The sequence below is a fragment of the Octopus bimaculoides genome, chromosome 5, assembly GCF_046866305.1.
Source record: "Octopus bimaculoides isolate indiv1 chromosome 5, ASM4686630v1, whole genome shotgun sequence".
NCBI lineage: Eukaryota > Metazoa > Mollusca > Cephalopoda > Octopoda > Octopodidae > Octopus > Octopus bimaculoides.
Genome location: NC_142932.1, coordinates 87,246,495 through 87,269,787, shown reverse-complemented (window position 1 = coordinate 87,269,787; position 23,293 = coordinate 87,246,495). Strand labels below are relative to the sequence as shown.

Genomic DNA, 23,293 nt, shown 5'->3' with positions numbered 1-23,293 from the left:
AGGGGAAATGGTAATAAAAAGAGAGGGTTTCACCATCTATCTTTTGGCCTTTGAGTACCTTGAACGAAGTTTATTTAACTGAAAACATTCATATCAAGTCACTGATTCGAAGACAGTATAGATTCTTGTTTCACTGTTTGCCATTCATAGTCATCAGCACAGATCGCCAGAACATAGACTGGAAAACATTCTCATTGGTCGCCCAATCCAAATAATACGCTGCTCGAGCCCTTAGTTAACACCTAGGAAACAGGTGCATGATCCAGAATTTTCTTGTTTCGATCTGTAACTGATGCTCTTCCTCTGGACACACAACGTTTCAAAGGATCCAAACAAAGTTACTGACTTCCAAGTGGACTTGGCACGGGAATCTATTATGAATCTTGTTTCCATCTTCCTTAAATCAACGAAACTTTTCACATTCTCTTATCAAATATACATTTCTGGGCAGTATCGATCCTGGCTGTGTGTATGTATGCTTGCGTGTTTCTCAGTTTCTGTGTGTCCATGAGCGTGTTTGTGTGTATTTCAAGAAGCAAGGAGATTTCTTTCTCAAAACTTTTACGGAAGTGGCGGTTTTTCATCGTTGCAAACGCGCGCGACACTCCGATGTCAAATCGTCCGGCCGACGACGCCGGCACGCAACAACGACGACGAACCGCGAACGGAACGCCGCACGGCGCATGCTCCACGCCGCTGGTGACGGCGGTCGGTGCGGGCCAACACGAATGCTGCCGCCTATGGTACGCCTGTTGTGTGCCCTCACAAAACCCGATTAGAATCAAGCTCAACAAGGTCTTTTCTCGCCGGTCCATCCTAGCCCATTCTCTTGGTTGTGGTTTCGCTAGACAGTGGATAAGGACAGTGGGAATCTCATTGATCTGAGCATGCGCATCACTAATTAGATGACGAGGCATTTGACTAGTTACACAATATATTAATAATATTCTTCCCTATTGTTTACGTAGGCGGTCCCACAGTGCACTCGTCATAGCAACGCGCAAGAACGGACGTGCACTGTCACAAATCGAGGATGTCGAGCGATGCATAGCCAAGTCTAAGGCTCACTCTGAAATAGACGTAACCGGTGCCGGTTTTTACCATGGACGGTGCCATCGCGCCTTGAGAGTTAAGCCATCACAACGAAGAGGCCAATTGTCAGCCCAGGCAAACACAGGGGTTTCGATCGTCAACTACAGGCCCCCAAGGAGGGATCGATCGAACAGGTGCTCTCCGACGCAGATCGCTCCATGATGCAGGGCGCTTCCGAAGTCAACCTCACCCAGGTGTAGCAGGGACCACACGAGCGATCCTGGTGCAAATTGGCCTTGCTGCATAGCCCCTACTCTTCGGTAACCACAACCACCGCCCCAAGGCCATGTCCATCCGCCCAAGCAGCCAAGAGTGGCAGATCATAACCACACCAGCACACCGGTGTGTTATAGTGGGCAATGTCATTCGTCCTGAATTTTGACCCTCATCAAGACGCTTTGGTGTATTATAGAGAACAGCGCCACTCGCCGACGTTCCAGTAGACTCCGAGCGATCGACCATGAGGCCACTGCAGTCCCGACTTCCGTGGACAGAGCCACGCGTCCAGGGGATGAGAGCGAATCGACTTCAACGACCAGGGCCCCCAGCTTTTGTGGACAAGCTACTCGTCCATTGGGTGCGCCCATCTGCCACTCCAGCGTACAATGGGGGAGGATCATAATCGCACCTAAACGCTCGGTATATTAGGGTGGACGGTGCCGTCGGTACCGCCAGACACCGCAACGGTTCCGGTTCGACGTCATCTCCAGTTGAGATGAATCTGTAACAGATCTACGGCGGCCAATTGCGGGCTCAACACCAAGGTGACCGGCGCACGTCCGAGGATAGTTCCAGTCGTGGATATCCCTCGAAGCGAGATTACTAGTTTCTTAGGATGACCCACTGACATTACGAGCCCTGGGTTTAACAACGATCACCAGGAAATGTCGGGTCGGAGCACACTATACAAGTAGCTGATGGGTACGTTACTTCCTAACGGATTTCGAGTTATTTTGCCCCAAGTAGAGGGACCAATTTAGCATGGATGAACCTACCGACATAGCTCCCACCACAAGCGAAAGCTTTGTTACCGCGCCAAGGTCGTGTCATAGTTACTCCCGCCGTTTACCTGAGCTTCGTTGAATTTCTTCATTTTGACATTCAGAGCACTGGGTAGAAGTCACATCGCGTCTGTGCGGTTCGGCCGGTTACGCGATGTTCTGTTTTGATTAGACAGTCGGATTCACGTCACGGTGCAACAACCGACCCCACGCGAGGAGGAGCCGGGACGCACGCACCGACGCGACGGCGAGCCCGAAGCCATGTCGCTCCACAGAGTTCCATGTAAGAAGCTGTGTTGCTCGCACCCCGGGCTCCCCGTATGAAACCGCGCACCACCAGACGATGGCTTCCACACGCGCTCGGAGGTGCGAAGCGCTGACGCGAGTGAAGGCTGCGTCCGGCACGGAGCGATGACTGCGCGGGGAAGCGGTTCCCCGTTGGTCGAAGGCAACCGCGCACGAGCGCGAACAAGGATGCTCGCTGCGGTGACAACGGCCGGGATGCCATATCCGAAGCCAATTTTACAGCTCCGTACCGGTACGCCGCTTTGTGTGAAGATGTGCTCCGACATCCGGCGGTGCGACGCCGAGCGAACGACAACGCGGTCGCGCAGGAGCACGGTGACACACACTGCCAAACCGACCCGGTACTCAAACCCAATCCTTTTTCCGAAGGTACGGATCCATCTTTCCGCTTCTCTTACCTACATTAGCGCAATCGATAAGAGATTGTACATCTTGGAAACCTGCTGCAGATAGTGGGTACAGACCGACTTGAGAGCTGCTTGACCGCCGTTGGTACGGACCCTTCTCCATTTCGGTCTACGATTTTTCGCCTTCACTCGAGCTCGCGCCTGCAGCTTCGATGATCACCGCAGCGGCCTCCAACTCAACCGGGCATCGGAAAGTCGTCTCGCCGGTGATCGTGCAACCTGTCGCCTGGCCAGTCCGGCATCGGTTGCTCGCACCAGCGCCAACCATTTTCAGGGCCCGTTGATTCGGCAGGTAAGTTGTTATACCACTCCTGAACGGATTCCGACTTCCGTGGCCACTGTCCTGCTACCTATATCGACCGATACCCTTTCGGGGATCTAACGGGCGAAGACTAGGGCACCTTAGTTGGACGTTCGGTTCATCCCACATCACAAGTTCTGTTTATCAAAAGTGGCCCACATGGCACCGTGCATTCGTCGCGTCGAATTGGCTGTGATATACAGCCACATCCGATCGGGAGAGGGGCGGTCCGTTTCGCCCGTTCCGAGTTGGAGAGTAGACTGAGGCGGTCAACGTACCGGGACCTCCAGTCGTTCACTTTACTGGATGGAATTGCGTGTCGCTCTCCCGCTGGCGCCAGCTATCCAGAGGGAAACTTCGGAGGAAACCAGCTACTAGATGGCTCGATTGGTCTTTCACCCCCTGCACTCGGTTCCAACGATCGATTTGCACCTCAGAGGCGCTTCGGACTTCCACCAGAATTTCCTATGGCTTCGTCCCGACTGGACGTAAATCACCATCCATTGGATCCCCGGCCGCCTGCTACACTTGAGTCGGAGCCGGAACGCGCGAACCCAACCCGAGAATGATGCTTCAAGGCGCTGCATGCGCGCAGCGACGTGGTGCCACCGCGTGCAGTGACGTGGTATCACTACATGCGATGACGACGTGTCTCGAACGGGCCCGTTGCTCCTCGAACGCAGGCACGGTTAACTGACGGGAACGAGCTAACATACCTCGCCCTCAGTAAGCACGATGCAGCCGCCGCCCTCACAAGAAGGCCTGCGGCCACCGTAGGACCGACCGAAAAGCCGCTTGTTGCCACCGGTCAGCGACGAGCATCGGCAACCTACCTGACCCATCTTGAAACACGGACCGACGAGTCTCAGTCGACTGCGAGTTGTTGGAGCCTTTCACTTCACGAACTCCATCGGCACAGCAAAAACGAGAACATGACACGTCGTCATAACACGTAGTGATACCACGTCACTGCGCGGGGACACTACCGTATGACCTTCGGACGCCGCGCACCTACCGGCCCGACGGGAACGAGTCACGACGACGAATCGGAGAAGTGCGTCTGATGCTGGCGCCCCGGAAATCGAGCGCCGACGAGGCGGCAGACGACCGCCCGCTGAAAAACAAAATAGGAATTTTGAAAGAAGTATCAATAAAATTAGTTTAGGGGCCTACCAGAATAGAATAATAATCAAAGGGGCCCAGAGATAAAAATAAAATATGGTTGAGATACACTGTCTTGGAGTAAAAGACAGGTTTTTTTCAATCAAAAGATTTTAGAACCAAAGCGTCTTTCTCTTCATCCATATCACTCTCTTTCTCTCTCTCCTTTTCTCTCTTTCTTTCCTTCTTTCTTTCTTTCTTTCTTTCTTTCTTTCTTTCTTTCTTTCTTTCTTTCTTTCTTTATTGCTTGCTTGCTTGCTTGCTTGCTTGCTTGCTTTCTTGTTTGCTTGCTTGCTTGCTTGCTCTCTTTCTTTCTTGCTTTCTTTCTTGCTTGTTTTCTTTCTTGCTTTCTTCCCCCTCCCTCTCTCTCTCACACACACACATTTTTCTAACTTTCTCTTTGTCCCCGCTAGCGGCGGATCGTAGATAAAATCAGTCGGGGTGCTGCTTCAGAAAATTTTTAGTCGTTGTTTTAATATTGTGTAAAAGGAAATAAACATATAAAAAGAAAATTTATACATAAACTTGATCAGTTCGCGTTTTAGCCACTGCCAGGTAGTGTGTTTAGTTTGTTCACTGAACACCGCTGCGAATTCCCCTTTGTTTTTCAAAAATACTCCCTAAATCACAAAATAAGGGGGGAAATCTGCCCTATTTTTTAAAGTCCTGGCAACAACACTGAAGCTGGAAGCAGGATAATCTAATTCTACACTTATCACATTCAAGAATATAAACACGTTTTTAAGCACAACACAGGCGGAGTAAAAAAGAAACACTACCCTTCACCGGCACTGTGTGAACGACAGTGCTGTCTCTCTCTAGCGTGAAGCGTCCTATCTCGGACATGTGAGCATGCGCACAACAGCCAAACACTGCGTCGCTGGAACAGTGAAGCGCACAGTTCTATACAAGGATTTTTTGTATTTTTTTCATAAACTAGGAGATGGCTACTGACATTAAGCTTAAGGATTTTATAATGCACAAGTATAAAGAAAGAATTAAAGAAAAGACTCATTATATTGAATGTTATCGATAACATCGAGTGGAAATAGGGGGTGCTGCAGTTCTGCAGTTCCTATACATGAGACGCCACTACTTCCCGCGCTCTCTGTATATCTTTGTCTTTCACATATTCTCCTCTTTCTCTGTCTGTCTGTCTGTCTGTCTGTCTGCCTCTCTCTCTCTCCCACTTTCCTTCTCTCTCAATTAATTTGTTTGTTATTTTCTGTCGTTTTTTTTTGGGGGGGGGGACCCTGGTGCTGTTGGCTTTAGATTTCAGTCAAGCCAATCATTGGTTCACTATATTTACTGTGGAAAGACAAACAAGAGATTGTTTGTGTAACAAGAACGGAACAAATATGCGGGACATAGATAGATATGGTAATGTATGCAAGTATGCTTCGAGGAGCCACAGGTGAAAGCTGAGCGTCAAGTGAGAAACAAAGCGGACAAACTACTCCGAAGAGCACCATGTGTTCCTCCTTCAGAGGTTCTACACCGTCCAGACACCTCATGCTTTGAAATTAACCTCGACACCTGGGAAACGAAAGCACAAGACCGCCCTGCCTGGCGAAGCTGCACCAACAGAAGTGCCACCTCCTCCGAACAGAACAGGATTGCAGGGACACAAAGAAAGCGGGAACTGCGCAAGTCCAGGGCCAACTCTTTGCCTTCAATCCCAGCCGATCACCAGTGCCCGACTTACAGCAGAGCGTTCCGAGTACGCATTGGACTGATTGGCCACAGCCGGACACACGGTGCCTCTTCTCCCATGTTATGTCCTTGGTCATCATCGACAACGGTGGACGAACTAATAATAATATTAATGTATGTATGCATGTATATGCAGGCGAAAACTGTAAGAACTGCTGTGAAAATCGATAAACCGGTGTTAGAAGCTATGCAAAGGCAATGATGATGATGATCATCATGATCATGATCATGATCATGATAATAATAATAATAATAATAATAATAATAATAATAATAATAATAATAATAATAATGATAATAAATAATAATAATAAACGAAAATACAAAATTTACCACTTTTATGAAAGGAGATAAATTCTACCACATATGTTGAAGGAAGTTACGTAAGAGCTTCTGGGTAAGCAACATTCTTTGTTTTCTGGTGTGGAGCATAGACAAATATGTCTTGCAAACTACCTACCCTGGAGCAACCAACATAAAGTTGACCATGAGAAAAGCAAGCCAGTAGATTTCAAAGAATGACCTTGAGCTTATTAATAGATATTGTGAAGCAAAGTTGCACAGGGAATTGTGTTCATTGGAACTCAAATGGCATATTTGTTGGTTTGATTGGAATCCTTGGAATGAAAACCTCTTCCCCAGAGGCACATCCAGTGATGATGGTAGCTTCTATCACATTAGGTGGTAACGTCTTCACGATCAACTTTGTCCCATTGCATAATTTAGGAGGATCTAAATTTCTTAGAAGCCTTATTGGGACTCCTACCTTCAGAAAAAGTTTATATGGAGGAGTTCCAGGAGGCTCGAGAGAATTAAGGAACTCTGTTGAGTAATGGTCAGCTTGATTTTCTTCAAAGACTAAATCAACTGATTTGTACTTCTTAATGACTGTTGGAGTCTTATTCATTAATTCATGGTTAATCTTTGCTACTGTCTCATTTTTTGGAGCAAGAATTGCCCTTTCACACAACCATTTATGTGAATTATAATTATTACTTAAGTATGGAAATACCGTTCTTCAATTCAGCTGGGGAATTCCCCTTGATAGCCATGTGAGCCAAACTGATATCAATATTTCCATCAAATGGTACTTTGCCATTTCCTAATTGGAGGAGCCAGGTTGAAAACTGTTTTGCACATTGGTCCCCATGTAGTAAATCTCGCACATTAGTATTGAAAGAGAAGTTGTATCTTACATTGTAACGATATGATAAAGGGCCATTTCAAGATACATACATACATATATATATATATATATATATATATATATATATATATATATATATATATATATATATATATATATATATATATATATATATATATACATACATATACATACATATATATATATGTATATATATATATATATATATATATATATATATATATATATATATATATATATATATATATATATATGTATGTATGTATGTATGTATATTGAAATGGCTCTTTATCATATCGTTACAATGTAAGATACAACTTCTTAGAGTTGTAGTGCAGTGATTATTTGCAGTACTCATATCAATTCTGTGGGTAGTTAACTTTATCTGTGAGTGACTACTTGAGAAAGAGTGAAACAATTTCGGCAAGCGGATAGGATGAAAGCTGATAACTCAGAAGCGGAGAGAAATAGATGCTCTTCGCTTAGGCTTTTAGTGACCAAAGAGATAAAACCGATCTTAGGTTCTGTATTTAGGTTCTGCCTGAACCCTATTTAACTTAATATTAAGCAAAAGAACTTTATTAAGCGTGAGAGTTGGGTCTCACAAATGTTTAAGTGCGAAAGCCAAGAACAATGGAAAAAGAACTGGCAGTAAAATGTAGATTCGGTTTCGAATCCTGGTTTAGAATCTAGGAAGTTATTCACACACGACGGGTTTTTTTCAGTTTCCGTCTACCAAATCCACTCACAAGGCTTTGGTCGGTTCGAGGCTATAGCTCAAGGTGTCACGCAGTGGGACTTAACCAGGAACCATGTGGTTGGGAAGCAAACTTCTTACCACAGAGCCACGCCGCCGCCTATATTTACTTGCAGTTCTACATCGAAATTTCCAAATATTAAACATACCAATAATTCTAAATTTCTTGGAAAACAGCAAAATTTAATAGGAAACTTAATACATCCAGACAAACAGTGACCTTATTTGAACCAGTTTCTCAAGTGTTGTTCATTGTTTTCTATATTTTAAAAATACGAAATTAGATTACATTTCTAAGTCGGCCACTTGTCTGGTCGTAGTTATGGTTCAACGAAATTCGACAACATGGTTAGAGAAATAATTATACTAGTCGTTTCCCAGAAGTTATGCAAATTTTATTTCACTTCTCTAATACCTTTTCGACAACAGTTGATGCTGTCCTCATTTTCCCCAAACACCTACGCCATCTTTTCCCTCTCAATACTTCACTACTTTTTCTCACCCACATCATTTCTCCCACCTCCTCATCATCTATGTTATATAATACTTGACATTTTCAAGCAAACAATAAAAGACAGAGAGAGAGAGAGAGAGAGAGAGAGAGAGAGAGAGAGAGAGAGAGAGAGAGAGAGAAAAAAAAGGAAGCAAAATAACGCGCTTACGTTATTTGACGTTATATACGAGGCAAGCTATTTTACACATAGATACACTACACATACAAGCACATACTTCTACACACGCTTATTATTCTATTATTAGTATCAGTAATTCCACTTTTCTTTTACCATTTATAGCCATTTATGAAAAAGGTTCTCTTTAAAATCATTGTTAATGTATCTTGGGATGGAAGGAATGAGTTTATGATGTTCACCCACAAACTTCCTAAGGGCATTAAGGGAGTAAATGGGCGCAGGAATGATGATGTAGTTAAGAGGTTCACTTCGAAAATATGTGAGCCAGGGTTCGATTTCACTGTACCGATAACTTTGGCGTCGGGTTGATCAAAACATGGTCGGCGAAATTTGGCAAATAGAAACTGTGCGGAAGACCGACGTATTCGCGCGCGCGAAACATTGGTGCGTGGTTACGCAGTTCTATTCCGAAACGCGTGGTTTCGAGTTCAGTCTCACTGTGCGCTGCTCTGGATAGGTGCCTTCCACTATAGCCCCTGGACAATCAATGTCGTGTGCGTATCTATGTATATATATATGTGTATATATATATATATATATATATATATATATATATATATATATATATATATATATATATATATATATATATATATATATAAAACTAAACAAAAAATGGAACAAGAACGTAACAGGCGACAACAAAACATTCCGGCATTTAGACGATACAGAAAAGGACAAGAAAAAACAAGGACAGGTCTTTCGGAGCTTTCAATCTTCAGTCGAGTACCAGATCGTTTTAGCAGTTTCGGCCGGTTACTCTCGAAACTGCTCTAATCTGGCCGATCTCAAGAAAACCTAAGCTAAGAGCACTAGATTATTTGGAAGAATGCAAGCGAATATATACGAAAATAAGGACGGAAAAAAAAAACGGAGAAGTGGTATACAGTGAAAAATACAAACAACGGGTGTCTTTCGACTAAGGACGAATTAAATTAAGCTGGCGTGTGTGGAAGTGAAGCCTTACGGCAGGAACATAGAAGATGAAAGTCATGGGAAGGAATATAAGAGATGCTACACAGATGGTAGTCGAACCAAGAAAGAAGGGTCAGGCTTGGCCGAACACCGGTCACGTGGAAGGAGAGGAGAGAGGTAGGGGATAGAGGGATTGAAGAATTAGGGAGGGACGAGAAAGAGAGAGAAAAGGAAAGGGACAGAGTGATGTAAAGGAGGAGGGAAAGTGATGAGAATGAAGAGAAGGCCAAGAAAGGTGAGAGAGGGCGGGAGCGAGAAAAAGAAAAGTGGAAGGAACGAAGAAAGTGTGAAAGGGGCTAAAGGGCTAAAGGAAAGATTAAAAGAGTCGTACAGAATTTATATATATATATATATATATATATATATATATATATATATATATATATATATATATATATATATATATGTATGTATGTATGTGTGTGTGTGTGTGTGTGCGTGTGTGTGCGTGTATATAAATTGTTATATTTCGGGATGGTCTTTTCTTTTTCTTGCCAAATAAACACACGCACTATACATTCGTTCTTCACTGGTTTATTATTGTTCTTATTTCATGTCCTTTTGTCTTCAGAACAGGAGGAGACACGCAGGATGGAAAGTCGCTGAAGAGGTCACAGGGTGTGTGACAAAGGATTTCCAGACAATGGACATAAAATAAGAACAATAATAAACAAGTGAGGAACGAATATGTAATGCGTGTGTTTATTTGGCAAGGAAAAATTACCATCCCGAAATATAGCAATAACTGCTACAACATACGATTTCACATACATCAGGAATCTTGCAAAACGAATACATAAACGTATATGTGTGAGTGTGTGTGTGTGTCTGTGTGTCTGTGTAACAATAGATAGATACACATTATTTACAATGGGCGGGTAGGTGTCCTCACACTGTTTGTTATTACAGAACGTTCTGGCTGATGTACTCTCCAGCCTTCATCGGGTGTTCTGATGGAATTTCGAACCCAGCCCTTTATTTGACTAATGGTGTACTCAGTTCTCATTCGCAAGGTATTCTTCTTTTTTTTTTTGCTCATGTCATTTTTTTCCTGTTGATATCATTTCCCAAACTCAGATTGAACTCAGAATCTTGGGGTTAGTAGCCCGCGCTCTTATCCACCATGTTATATGCCCGTGCGGAAGTATAGAGTGAATTTTGGGGCTTATAAACCTAATATTTTATCTTTTCTTAATACCAGTTCCCATATTACATTCATATCTGCACTAGGTCTGCTTGGGAGGTTATTGTGTCCCAGCATACGCGCTGCCTCTTTTAATTTTCGTATTTTCCAGTGGTATTCTCCATCTATTATTTTAACTTCATCTCACAGGGAGGAGGAGGTCACCGTTTTTCCATACATGATCGGCTATACTCAATTTTTCAATATCCTCTCGTGTCACAGCTTTACGATGTTCCTCCACCTTTATTTTAAGGTGGGAGGGGGGATTAGCATATTTCGCCTGTGTATAACCTACCGCAACTGCATGGAATGGAGTACACGCAGTTTTTGGTCATATTCTCTTCTATGGGTGGTTTTACTCGGAGGAGATATTTGCGAATTGATTTGCGAATTGTTGTATTACTTCTGAACACTGTCCTGATGTCATATGGGCAGCATATCTTTTGTATCTTTTCCAAGACGTCTTTGACATAGTTTAGACAGCCTCTCTCCTCTTTCTAATTGGAGTGGATAGTATGTTTTCTGGGTAGTTGTTGCTTAATAGATTGTTACCTAGGTTGATCATTTCTTGGTGGTGCGTATCAAGTCTTTGCACGATGTTTTAGGCACTGAGTAATCCCTTGCTTTATACAGTATACAGTATGGATGGTGGGAATTGAAGTTGAGGTATTGTCCAGTGAAGGTTGACTTGCCGGTATACGATGTCCTGAACCCATACTCAGCGCATGTAATTAATACATCCAGAAATGCCAGCTGATTGTCTTTTTCCTTTTCCATTGTGAACTGTATGGATGGCTTTATTGAGTTCACATGATCTAGCAGTACTTGGACATCCTCCTGGTAGGGCCAGTGTATAAAGGTGTCATCAACACATTTAGTGATGTTTAGTGAAAAAAAAAAATTTTCATCAGGTGAATACATGAATCACAACAATCTAAAGCATTCAAAAGCCAACAGTTTGTACCACTTCATGATCTTATGACAAGTGCCTTACCGCTTAAATGCCTGATTCACTCGAATCCTAATTTATCATATGTGTGTGTGTGTGTGTGTGTGTATATATATATATATATATATATATATATATATATATATATATATAGAGAGAGAGAGAGAGAGAGAGAGAGCGAGAGAGAGAGAGAAAGAGAGAGCGAGAGAGAGAGAGAGAAAGAGAGAATGGACTAAACAGAACAAGAGGATGTACGTGGGATGGAAGAATTGCTAAAGAGGTTACAGATGTGTGGCGAAAGATTTCCAGACAATGGATATATATATATATATATATATATATATATATATATATATAGTTGAAATTTACAGAAAAATAAAAGACGTATATATATATATGTTTACAGATATTTATGTATATGTATATGTATATATGTGTGTGTGTATGTATGTGTGTGTATACGTGTAATCATGCACGTCTATATATGTATGTGTTTATGTCTGTGTTTGTCCTCCACCATCGCTTGACAACTGGTATTGGTGAGTTTATGCCCCCGTAACTTAGCCGTTCGGCAAAAGGATCCGATAGAATAATTACTTGGTTTTAAAAACAAAATAAGTCCTGGCGTTGATTTGTTCGACTAAAACCCTTGAAGGCGTTGCCCCAGCATGGCCGCAGTAAGATGGCTGAAACAGGCAAAAGTTATAAGATACAAGCATATAAAGCATTATTTCAATGATGTTTACTTTGCTGCTCACAATTTCCAAGTCAGTCACAACACAATGGTGAGTCCAAAATGAATAGAAAAGTCAATAACAAAGAATAAAAAATTACAAATAGAAGGAAAGCAAAAAAAAAAAAAAAATGTAAAAAGTAAGTTTAGAAGGAACAATGCACCCAACCCTTACCTGACGAATGTTAAAGACTTGATTTAAAATCTTAAGAGGTACCCCAGAATTCTCGTCCAAGCAGATAAAACTGGAAACCTACATAACAGTATCTAGCTCCTCCATCTCTGTCTCTCTATCTATCTCTCCTTCTGTGTATACACAGACGCGCGCACACACACACATACATACATACACGCTCACAGATAGATATATACATGCATTTATACATACATGCATACATACGTTGTGACGAGGGATCCAGTTGATCCGATCAACGGAACAGCCTGCTCGTGAAATTAACGTGCAAGTGGCTGAGCACTCCACAGACACGTGTACTCTAAACGTGGTTCTCGGGGAGATTCAGCGTGACACAGTGTGTGACAAGGCTGGCCCTTTGAAATACAGGCACAACAGAAACAGGAAGAAAGAGTGAGAAAGTTGTGGTGAAAGAGTACAGCAAGGTCCGCTGCCACCCCCTGCCGTAGCTTCGTGGAGCTTTAGGCGTTTTCGCTCAATCAACACTCACAACACCCGGTCTGGGAATCGAAACCGCGAGTCCGCTGCCCTAATCACTGGGCCATTGCACCTCCACCATGCATACGTAAGTGTATGTATATACATATTTTATCTTTTACTTGTTTCAGTCATTTCACTGCGGCCGTGTTGTGGCACCGCCTCGAAGGGTTTTGTTGTCCAACAAATCGACGCTACTTTTTTTTTTGCCTAGTACTTAGCCGAGCAGCTAAGTTACGGGGACATAAACAAATCAACACCGGTTGTCAAGTGAAGGTGGGAGATAAACGCAGACACACACTCACTTGCGCTCGCGCGCATATATATATATAATATATATACACGACGGGCTTCATTCAGTTTCCATCTACCAAATCCACTCACAAGGCTTTGGACGGCCCGAGGCTATAGTAGAAGACACTTGATCAAGTACCGGAACCATATGGTTGGGAAGCAAATACACACACACACACACACACATATATATAAATGAAGGTATATGGCTCTTGGTTAGAGTGTCGAGTTTACAATCATGAAGTAGTTAGTTCGATTCCCGGACCAGGCTGTGTGTTGTGTTCTTGAGCTTGACACTTTATTTCACGTTGCTCCAGTTCATTCAGCTGTAGAAATGAGTTGTGACGTCACTGGTGCCAAGCTGTATCGGCCTTTGCTATTCCCTTGGATAACATCAGTGGCGTGGAAAGGGAAGGCTGATATGCATGGGCGACTGATGGTCTTCCATAAACAACCTTGTTTAGACTTGTGCCTCGGAGGATAACTTTCTAGGGGCAATCCCATTGTCATTTATGACCGATGGAAGGGGTGTGGGGTCTTTACCAACAACAATAACAATAATAACGATAACCAATTACCTCCCCTTATTTTTTTCTATTTGTGAAGTCATTCACTTGTAAATATCATCACACACAACATGGACAAAAATTTTTTCTTCAGAAAATACATATTCAAATAAGTAAACCATAATATCATGAATAGCGAAAGCGAAACCGGCCGATATATTAAAAATTATATTAAAACTATGAAAAGTGTGTGTATTTTCCTTTTTTAATTTCTTATATATATATATATATATATATATATATATATATATATATATATATATATATATATATATATATATATTGTGTAAAATTTGTGGGTGAGGCCGGAACAATGCAAAATAAATCCAAGGCAAATCACAAGAAAACAGGCATATGAATTAATGGTGACTTTTCTTGTGATTTCCCATGGATTTATTTCGCATTGTTCCGACTTTATCCACGAATTTTATATAATATATTCCACAAAATGCTTTATAGTAAGTATTCCATTATAATATATATATATATATATATATATATATATATATATTGTAGGTTTCAAATCTACAATCTACGATCGAAATTTGAGTCCATTTGTAGAACGAAGGATTGTGAGCATAAAGTGGTAGGATAGAATTCCTGATACAGATGTTCTACCACATGCCGATACATCCTGTTTGTTGGCTAAGTTCAAGCAAACCTAGCTACGTTAGGCTGGGCATGTCAAAAGAATCGACTTTTGACTGCTAAAAGCAATTTTATAAGTCCAAGTTTGCAAATGGAAGCCGCAGCGTTTGTGCAATTTATAAAAGCTTTAACGGTACAAGCAAAGCAACCGTGAAGAAGAAGCAAGATTAGTCTAAAGTAGTGGTTCTCAACCAGGGTCCATATAAGATTTTGTGGCGTCTACACAACAAAATAGTAAATTAGCGATCCACAATAGTATTTTATGAGCCCCTGAAAATATTTTGCTTTAGATGTAAGTATTGGTATGTATTGCAAGAAACAGCTAAAATTTTACATAGTTCAATCTACATAAGTTAATGTGTGAAAAGAAAAAGGTAGGGGGAACTTGAAAGAAGTTTCTATAAAGCTAGTTTTTAAACATCGAATGGCTAAATGGGTTCACCAGAATAAAATAAATACAAAATACGATCAGAAAAGTTCAAAGTGACTTTCCGAACACGCTGTATTATTTATTCACATGTTTCATTTGCTAATAGGAATTACGAAGTTTTACATGCTAGATAGACATGTAAAAAAGTTCCTATTAGAAATACTTGAAAGAAATTGAATGACATTATTTAATTTTTCTGTCTGAAGAATTTCTAATAGGTGAATAAATAATACCTATAAATTTTCCAACTTCCTGTTTTGTCATGTGTGTGTGTGTGTGTGTGTGTGTGTGTGTGTGTGTGTGTGTGTGTGTGTGTGTGTGTGTGTGTGTGTGTATGTGTGTGTGTATGTGTGTGTTTTGTGATTGCTCCATTTTCACAGATAATTGCTCTCTCCTTGTGTTTCCACGTCGTCAACGGCATTTCTGACTTTCTTTCCATGATCTCCCAGATGTCTATTCAGTTCTGCTGTAGATCTGCATGGTTCGAAGCTTTGGTAATGAAAGTTCTAACTCGCTATGCGCTTCTAACTGACTAAGCCAACACACGTCACCACTCTTCCATCGCCATAGAACTTTCAGTAGGTGGCATGAAAAATCAAGTCACCATAAAGAGACATCTCCATGATTAGTACCTAGTGACAGACTGAAGCGAGGTGGCCAATGAAGTCGCACGTTTTACATCAGTGTTCCTCTCCTAGAAAGATGCTGTGTCAACATCTAGGGCCCCTCACTCCCAGTACTTTACTGCGCGCTCTGATACCAACTAAAGGTATTTCTGCGACCCCCTCAGATGTATTGTCATGACATCTGCTCGTTAACTCATAGTTAGGACCCTGACAGGTGCTACTACTTCGGGTCAGAGTTAACCCGAAAGCAATAATGGCAAAGAAATGGTTCCACACTCCTCAATAATGGCAAAGAAGTGGTTCCACACTCTATCAAAGCCACAGTCACGCAGAACACCTACTGAAACCAAGGTCTTGTATGCTGGAACATTGTCCTGAGGAAACAAGATCTTTCGTGAGTTTTCCTGGCCATTTGGTCTTGACAGCCTTTCATAATTACTTCAGCAAATAGGCATAGTACTCTCCATTGGTGATGCGGCCCTTTGAAAATTACTATCTAAACGCAATGCCTTTTGTATTACCCAGAAACTGAGGTCGTCACCTTCCCTGCCGATGAAACGAACTTGGCCTTCTTTGGAGCAGGTGAAGAGGGGGTGTTTCCACTGCAGGGAAGTAGCGGTGATTGTGTGTCGCTGGCGATAGCTATGATTTGCTTTTATGCACCAAAAAACTACTTGAGAGTTTTTCTCTCTTGGTAAATATGGCTGTATTTGTATGTTCCAACACAACATCCAATGTTAAGTGATAAATATTTTACCTTTGAATATTTAAAATTTTCCATTTGCAGAAACCATATCCAAAAAGAATTTAGGATTAGAAGCAGTAGAATTCTGGATAGACAAATGCCCACAAAAAATCCATGAGAGATTCCCATAAGGCTTTATGCTTGAAAGATTTCGGTTAGTACTATAAAACAACTACTTCTTTGAATGCAAATATGAATTGCAAAACAAAATATCTCATCTACTGCATGACATGTCCAGAATGCAACGAGAATTACAACGGAAAAACAGAGACAAAACTAACCAGCTGTATAAATGTGCACAAGCAGCAAATTAAAGATTTATTTCTTAGAAGTGTTCCATGCAGTAAACATCTAGACATTTGTGCAAAAAGGAAATTTTAAATATTCCCCTTTTACAAAATAAAAGATGAAAAGGATCAACTACGAAAGGCAAAAGTAGAATATTTTATAGGAATTCTAAATCCGAAAATAGTCAATGCCATTATTAAAAACAACTTTCTCTACACGTGTGTTTGAAAAATTGAACAACGAAAGTGCATACACACAAAATACACAAACTTCTTCCTCAAAGGTTGGTGACATTCTGAACTTCAAAAATTTCTTTCCTTAGATATTGTGACTGTCCCAAGTAAAGTTCACAAAAGTTTTAATATATATATATATATATATATATATATATATATATATATATATATATATATATATATATATATATATATATATATATATATATATATATATATATATATATATATATATATATATATATATATATATATATATATATATATATATATATATATATATATATATATATATATACATATTAGCAGAGATAACCGGCATTGCTCGGGATTAAAATGGCATAGTTTGTATATAAATATTACAGTTATGTTGAAACAGGTGATATAGAAAAGTGCAACGTTCATAACAAAACATTTGTGGAGTAAATGCTGGCCTAATTCGACTAAGCAACATGCTATGCGTCCGTTTGGAGTATTTCAGGCCCTAACTTGTCCTGAAAAATTGGAGGTGAAGGTTATGTGATTTTTGAACGCACCGAAAAGCTGTCAGTGGATATACTCTCCTTTGCGGCAGTCGGCACTGTCTAACACGACCCATTATCTGAAATTTTGACACTTCCGTCGGGTCTGTTGTCCTACATCACTCATAAAGTAAATTTTGAGGAACTGTGGTTGTTCATTTGCGGGTAACAGGGAACCAATGAGGTGATTGACTTGCCCTTGAACTTTGACGACGGCGTAAATTCATGTTTGTCTATCTTCTTAGATGCACCAAACGATGACTGGATGGAAGTACCTTCTAGAAGATTCATAAGAGGTTGAGAAGAAGCTGGTAGTGCTGGCAATGTTACCTGACCGCCTGAGCAGCACATACCATTTGTTTCATTTGAAAATTTTAAAGCTCTACATAAACGACAATTTGTGTTTAGCACACCAATTTGGACATTTGGACAGAGTTATCATTTTCATAAGAATGGGATGAATCATATCTGAAAACAGCTTCAGGAATTGTGAAGAATGAATTTGTACGTAGTCTGTTTCTGAGAGTTATTCTACTGGACCTCTGTCTAATCATTAAAACATTGATTTAATGATCCAGCATTAAGTGCTGCAACATGCATTTGCTGATCATGAGAAAATCTCATCTCTCTTCAGACTCTTGCCTTCGGTTTTCTACAATCCTCCTTGCTTTATACTTGTTTCTGGAGAGATTAAGTCTTTTCTGTGTTTCTCCAGCTCATTCCGTAAAAAATTATTTGAAGAGAGCAGAAATTGAAAGAAGAGAAAGCATAAAGGACAGAGAAAGAAAGTGAAAGATGTATGTACGTCTATATGAAGTGTGTGTGTGTGTGTGTGTGTGTGTGTGTGTGTGTGTGTGTGTGTGTGTGTGTGTGTGTGTGTGTGTGTGCGCGTATGTGTGTGAGAAGAGAGATAGAGTGAGTGAAGGTGTGTGTCGTGATGATTGATGTCTTTTAAGGTACAAACATTTAGAAAATGTGACGTCATCGTATAACATGTTTACGATAGTTGATTTATGGAAAAGATTATAATGTTAAATTTTTGAAATGCAAATATGTGAATAGAAATTAAGTTTAATTTATAGCCGAAATAGTACTAAATCTTTTGATACCCCATACGTCAAAATCTGTAACTCGGTTTTGGAATGCATAAGGAATATATGTATATATATGTAGGACAGACTTCTTTCAAACTGAAAGTATTATCTCACATTACAATAGAGACGTAATACTAAAAGAGTGTAAGTGATAAGAGATTGTTCTGGGCCCGCATTAGGTAAGAAGTTGGAAATTTTTTTGGCCCAAGACACTTCATGGACTTTGGCTTCTGTATTTGACGACTGTTACTTTAAATATTTTATTTCGATTTTATGTATATATGTACGTATGAGTCAATAAAGGAGACTTGTACATGGTAGCTAGACCTGGTAGAAACAGCAGCCAAATCTCCCTCAAAACACCCTACTGTCTTAATCCGACAATTCTGCCTATTATGTAGTTTGAATGAGAAACTGTAACTAAAGATTAAGATTATTAACCCCAAAATTTTACGCGTTTTAATAGCAATTAATTTTTTTTCTTCTTTGCGTAGCTTTTCATGTCAGCTGTAAAGGTGAAGAGGGTTAACTTGGACGGTATTAAGTAGTGGAGATGTTTGGTGATTCTATGTGATGGTTACTTTTAACTGTGTCTTCTCAATAAGGATAATTGACTGATAACGAATCTTAACACAATATATATACAACTTCAAGTGGAATTGGACGTCATAAGAGAGGCAGTATAGCGACGGCTTTGACTGACTGTCATCCTGCACTCCCCTTGTTGCTAGCGAAATGGTATGTGCCGGCTGTCTGAGCAACTTGTTGATTTTAATGGCGGAACAAACAGGACAAAAGGATTACAAAAATAGTGATTCTCACCTTGAAACTAACCAATTTGAAAATCTCTCTCATGTATCCATGTTTAAAATTTCAGCGCGATCGGATGAACAATACTCGAGTTATACGCGCACAAACAGACAGACAGACAGACAGAACGGATTTTATATATTAAGATAACTGGCACTCCGTCGGCTACGACAACAAGGGTTCCAGTTGATCCGATCAACAAAACAGCCTGCTCTTGAAATAACGTGCAAGTAGCTGAGCATTCCACAGACACACGTACCATTAACATAGTTCTCAAGGAGATTCAGTGTGGTATAGAGTGTGTGACAAGGCTAACCCTTTCAATTACTGGTACAACTCAATTTGGCCAGCTGAGTGAACTGGAGCAAGGTGAAATAAAGTGTCTTACTCAAGGACTTAACGCGACGCCGGGAATCGAACTCACGATCACTAAGCCACACGCCTTAATTCCCCCCCCCCCACTATATATATATATATATATATATATATATATATATATATATATATATATATATATATATGTATGTATGTATGTATGTATGTGTGTATGTATGTATGTATGTATGTATGTATGTATATATGTATGTTTGTGTATGTATGCATATATATGTGTGTGTATGCGTGTGTGTGTATGTGAGGGAGAGAGAGAGAGAGAGTGTGTGTGTGTTCGTGTGTGTGTGTTCGTGTGTGTGTGTTCGTGTGTGTGTGTATTTGTGTGTGTACATCTGTCTCCTTATGCGTGCATGTCTGAGTGTGTCTGCGCATAGGTTTTTTGCGACTATGTACGTGCGTCTGTCATGTATGGATGTGTGTCTCCATAAGTGTCCTTGTATGAAGTGTGCGGGTGTGTATATGGTCATGTGTTTCAGTTTTCATTTGCGTATGTATGTGTGTGTGTATGCTTGTCTGTCCATATTACCTATGTACCTGTCTATCTGTATCTCTATCTATTTACATTCATATCCATTTACCTACATATACATGCATATACATATATATATAGATAGATAGATAGATAAAACTTACTTGGAAATGGATGCGTGGCGTTCGATCATATAATAATATAAATAATATATAAGTATATGCATATATACATACATATATGTACATACCTACATATATATGTATATATACATGCATATGTGGGTACAGGACATCAAAAAACGTAGACAAATGAGAAACGAGAACATAAAAAAACATAGAGAACGAACTTTTTTTCGAACAACGGAAAAATACAAAATGGGACAAGAACGCAAAACATCCAAGTTCTTTGTATCGTCTATCTGGATGTTTTGCGTTCTTGTCCCATTTTGTATTTCTTTTATATATATATATATATATATATATATATATATATATATATATATATATATATATATATATATATATATATATAATAATAATAATAATAATAATAATAATAATAATAATAATAATTATTATTATTATTATTATTATTATTATTATTATTATTATTATTATTATTATTATTATTATTATTATTATTATTATTATTATTTCTAAAATCTCTGTGAAGAAGATTTGTTAGATTTCGTATGGTAACAGATGGCACTAAAACAAAAGGGGTGATTAAGTGCGTGGAAGGAATTAATCTTCATGTGTTGCATGTTTTGCAAGTGATTATATCCCTGCCAAATGGTTTCGGTTTCAGTCCCACTGCGTGGCACCTTGGGCAAGTGCCTTCTACTATAGCCTGGAGCCGACCAAAGCCTTGTGAGTGGACTTGGTACAACAGAAACTGAAAGAAGCCTGTCGTGTACAACTCTCTCACACACACGCATACACACACACGCATACACACACACGCATACACACACACATGCACACACACAAACACACTCACATACACAGTCACACACACGCATATATATGTGTATATATATATATATATATATATATATAGAGAGAGAGAGAGAGAGAGAGAAATGAATGTATGTATATGTGTGTCTGTGTGTGTGTTTTTCTGTATGTGTTTGTCTCCCACTACCGCTTGACAACCGACGTTGGATTGTTTACGTCCCTGTAATTTTGCGGTTCGGAAAACAGACTGATAGAACAAGTACTAGGCTTTAAAAAGATACGGACTATAATTTATTTGGTCGTCTAATCACTTTACGGCAGTGCCGCAGTATGGCTGCAGTCCAATGATTGAAACAAGTAAAAGAGAAAAAAATATTATCTAAGAATATGTACTGGAATGCGTGTAAACACTCAGACACATATTAATAGCATCCTGTATACACGTAACAATACATTGCCGGCAATACATTGTAGAGTTGTAGAGTGTACGTTTTAAAGTGGCTTAAAAATAATTGGCTGAATTAACGATATAAGCATTTTATATGAGAATTACATATTGGTAATTGTATATGGATAAATGTGTGTATACACATGCGTAAAGTATTTGTATTGAGTTTAATCAATTAAAATTCATATATATATTAGGTGTATACCTAAATGTGCATATATGCAAGATTATACGAATTTGATATCATTTTTACCGGTGCCGTTGCGTCTTGCTGCGGTTGGTCTTACCTGTTGCACAATTGGCTGTTCGTTATATATTGTAAATTCAGCCTAGGTTAGTATGTATTCTTATCACCATCGCAGTAAATCAATAACAACTACGCTACATGTATTTTACATGTACTTTACATTTTGCAATTTAGACTATATTTTGTACCTTATATTATGCGCAGTTTGTTGAATTTTACATAATATAACTTGAATACAAGTGCCCAAGCCAGGTCTCCCGCCCAGATGGTAATGTATGGGGTTTTTTTTACCACTGCTCACGATGACCGCGAAAATGGTCGTAGGCGCTGCTCTTTTTCTTCTGGTTAAATCATTATAAATGCAATCCATACTGAATTTTAAAAAAAAACTCAGTAGATATCACTGTATTCCAGAACAGGATTACTTCGATAGACTACGTCCAGCGTAGGATGGCTTGAATAAAGAGTGAATACTGAATTTTTATTCTTAAACGATCAGTGAATTTATTGTCGGAAAAAAATTATGGAAAACTGTCACTGGATGAGTAGAAAAGGTTAATTCAATATAAGTGAAGACCTAGAAGTCGACACCGACTCATTGAGTGGGTAGCGACTCAGGGCGGGCCGAGAAGGAAACAAATTAAGTTATTAAAGAAAAGAGAGCAGAGGATGGTTACATGAGAGAGAGAGAGAGAGAGTTGTGAGGATTAATGGACTGAGAAGGAGTAAGGAGGAAAGTCAAAGAAAAGGAAGAAAGAGAGAGAAAGTGTGATTTATATGCTTGAGAAGTAACTTCAAATAAGTATCTTACGCCTTATTTGCATCTTTATCGAAATCATCCCTTTTATTACTTTCTGGTTATATCATCGCCATTCTACTTCCGGAGGTGACTGTACATTTAATCTAAATTAAATCTGATATTTTTGTGCATGTGTGTGTGTGTGTGTGTGTGTGTGTGTGTGTGTGTGTGTGTGTGTGTGTGTGTGTGTGTGTGTGTGTGTGTGTGTGTGTGTATTTAGATACGAATCTAAATATAAATGGGTAGTGGAGGCGCAATGGCCCAGTGGTTAGGGTAGCGGACTCGCGGTCATAGGATCGCGGTTTCGATTCCCAGACCGGGCGTTGTGATTGTTTATTGAGCGAAAACACCTAAAGCTCTACGAGGCTCCGGCAGGGGATGGTGGCCAACCCTGCTGTACTCTTTCACCACTACTTTCTCTCACTCTAACTTCCTGTTTCTGTTGTGCCTGTAATTCAAAGGGTCAGCCCTGTCACACTGTGTCACGCTGAATATCCCCGAGAACTACGTTAAGGGTACACGTGTCTTTGGAGTGCTCGGCCACTTGCACGTTAATTTCACGAGCAGGCTATTCCGTTGATCGGTTCAACTGGAACCCTCGACGTCGTAAGC

General features: G+C 40.2%; 1 protein-coding gene and 1 pseudogene across 1 annotated transcript; both read right to left on the bottom strand.

Moving 5' to 3' along the window:
• Positions 1 to 813: 813 nt before the first annotated feature.
• LOC149135634 (large subunit ribosomal RNA) lies at positions 814 to 4,516 on the bottom strand (annotated as a pseudogene).
• A 2,039-nt stretch (positions 4,517 to 6,555) lies between these two features.
• On the bottom strand, positions 6,556 to 6,888 carry LOC149135633 (uncharacterized). The gene has a single exon (XM_089353108.1). It carries the CDS (start codon positions 6,886 to 6,888, stop codon positions 6,556 to 6,558), a length of 333 nt encoding a protein of 110 aa, XP_089209234.1.
• Positions 6,889 to 23,293: the final 16,405 nt, after the last annotated feature.

Coding starts and splice junctions, on each gene's coding strand:
- LOC149135633 (XM_089353108.1), bottom strand. CDS start 6,888: ATGAATAAGACTCCAACAGTCATTAAGAAGTACAAATCAGTTGATTTA.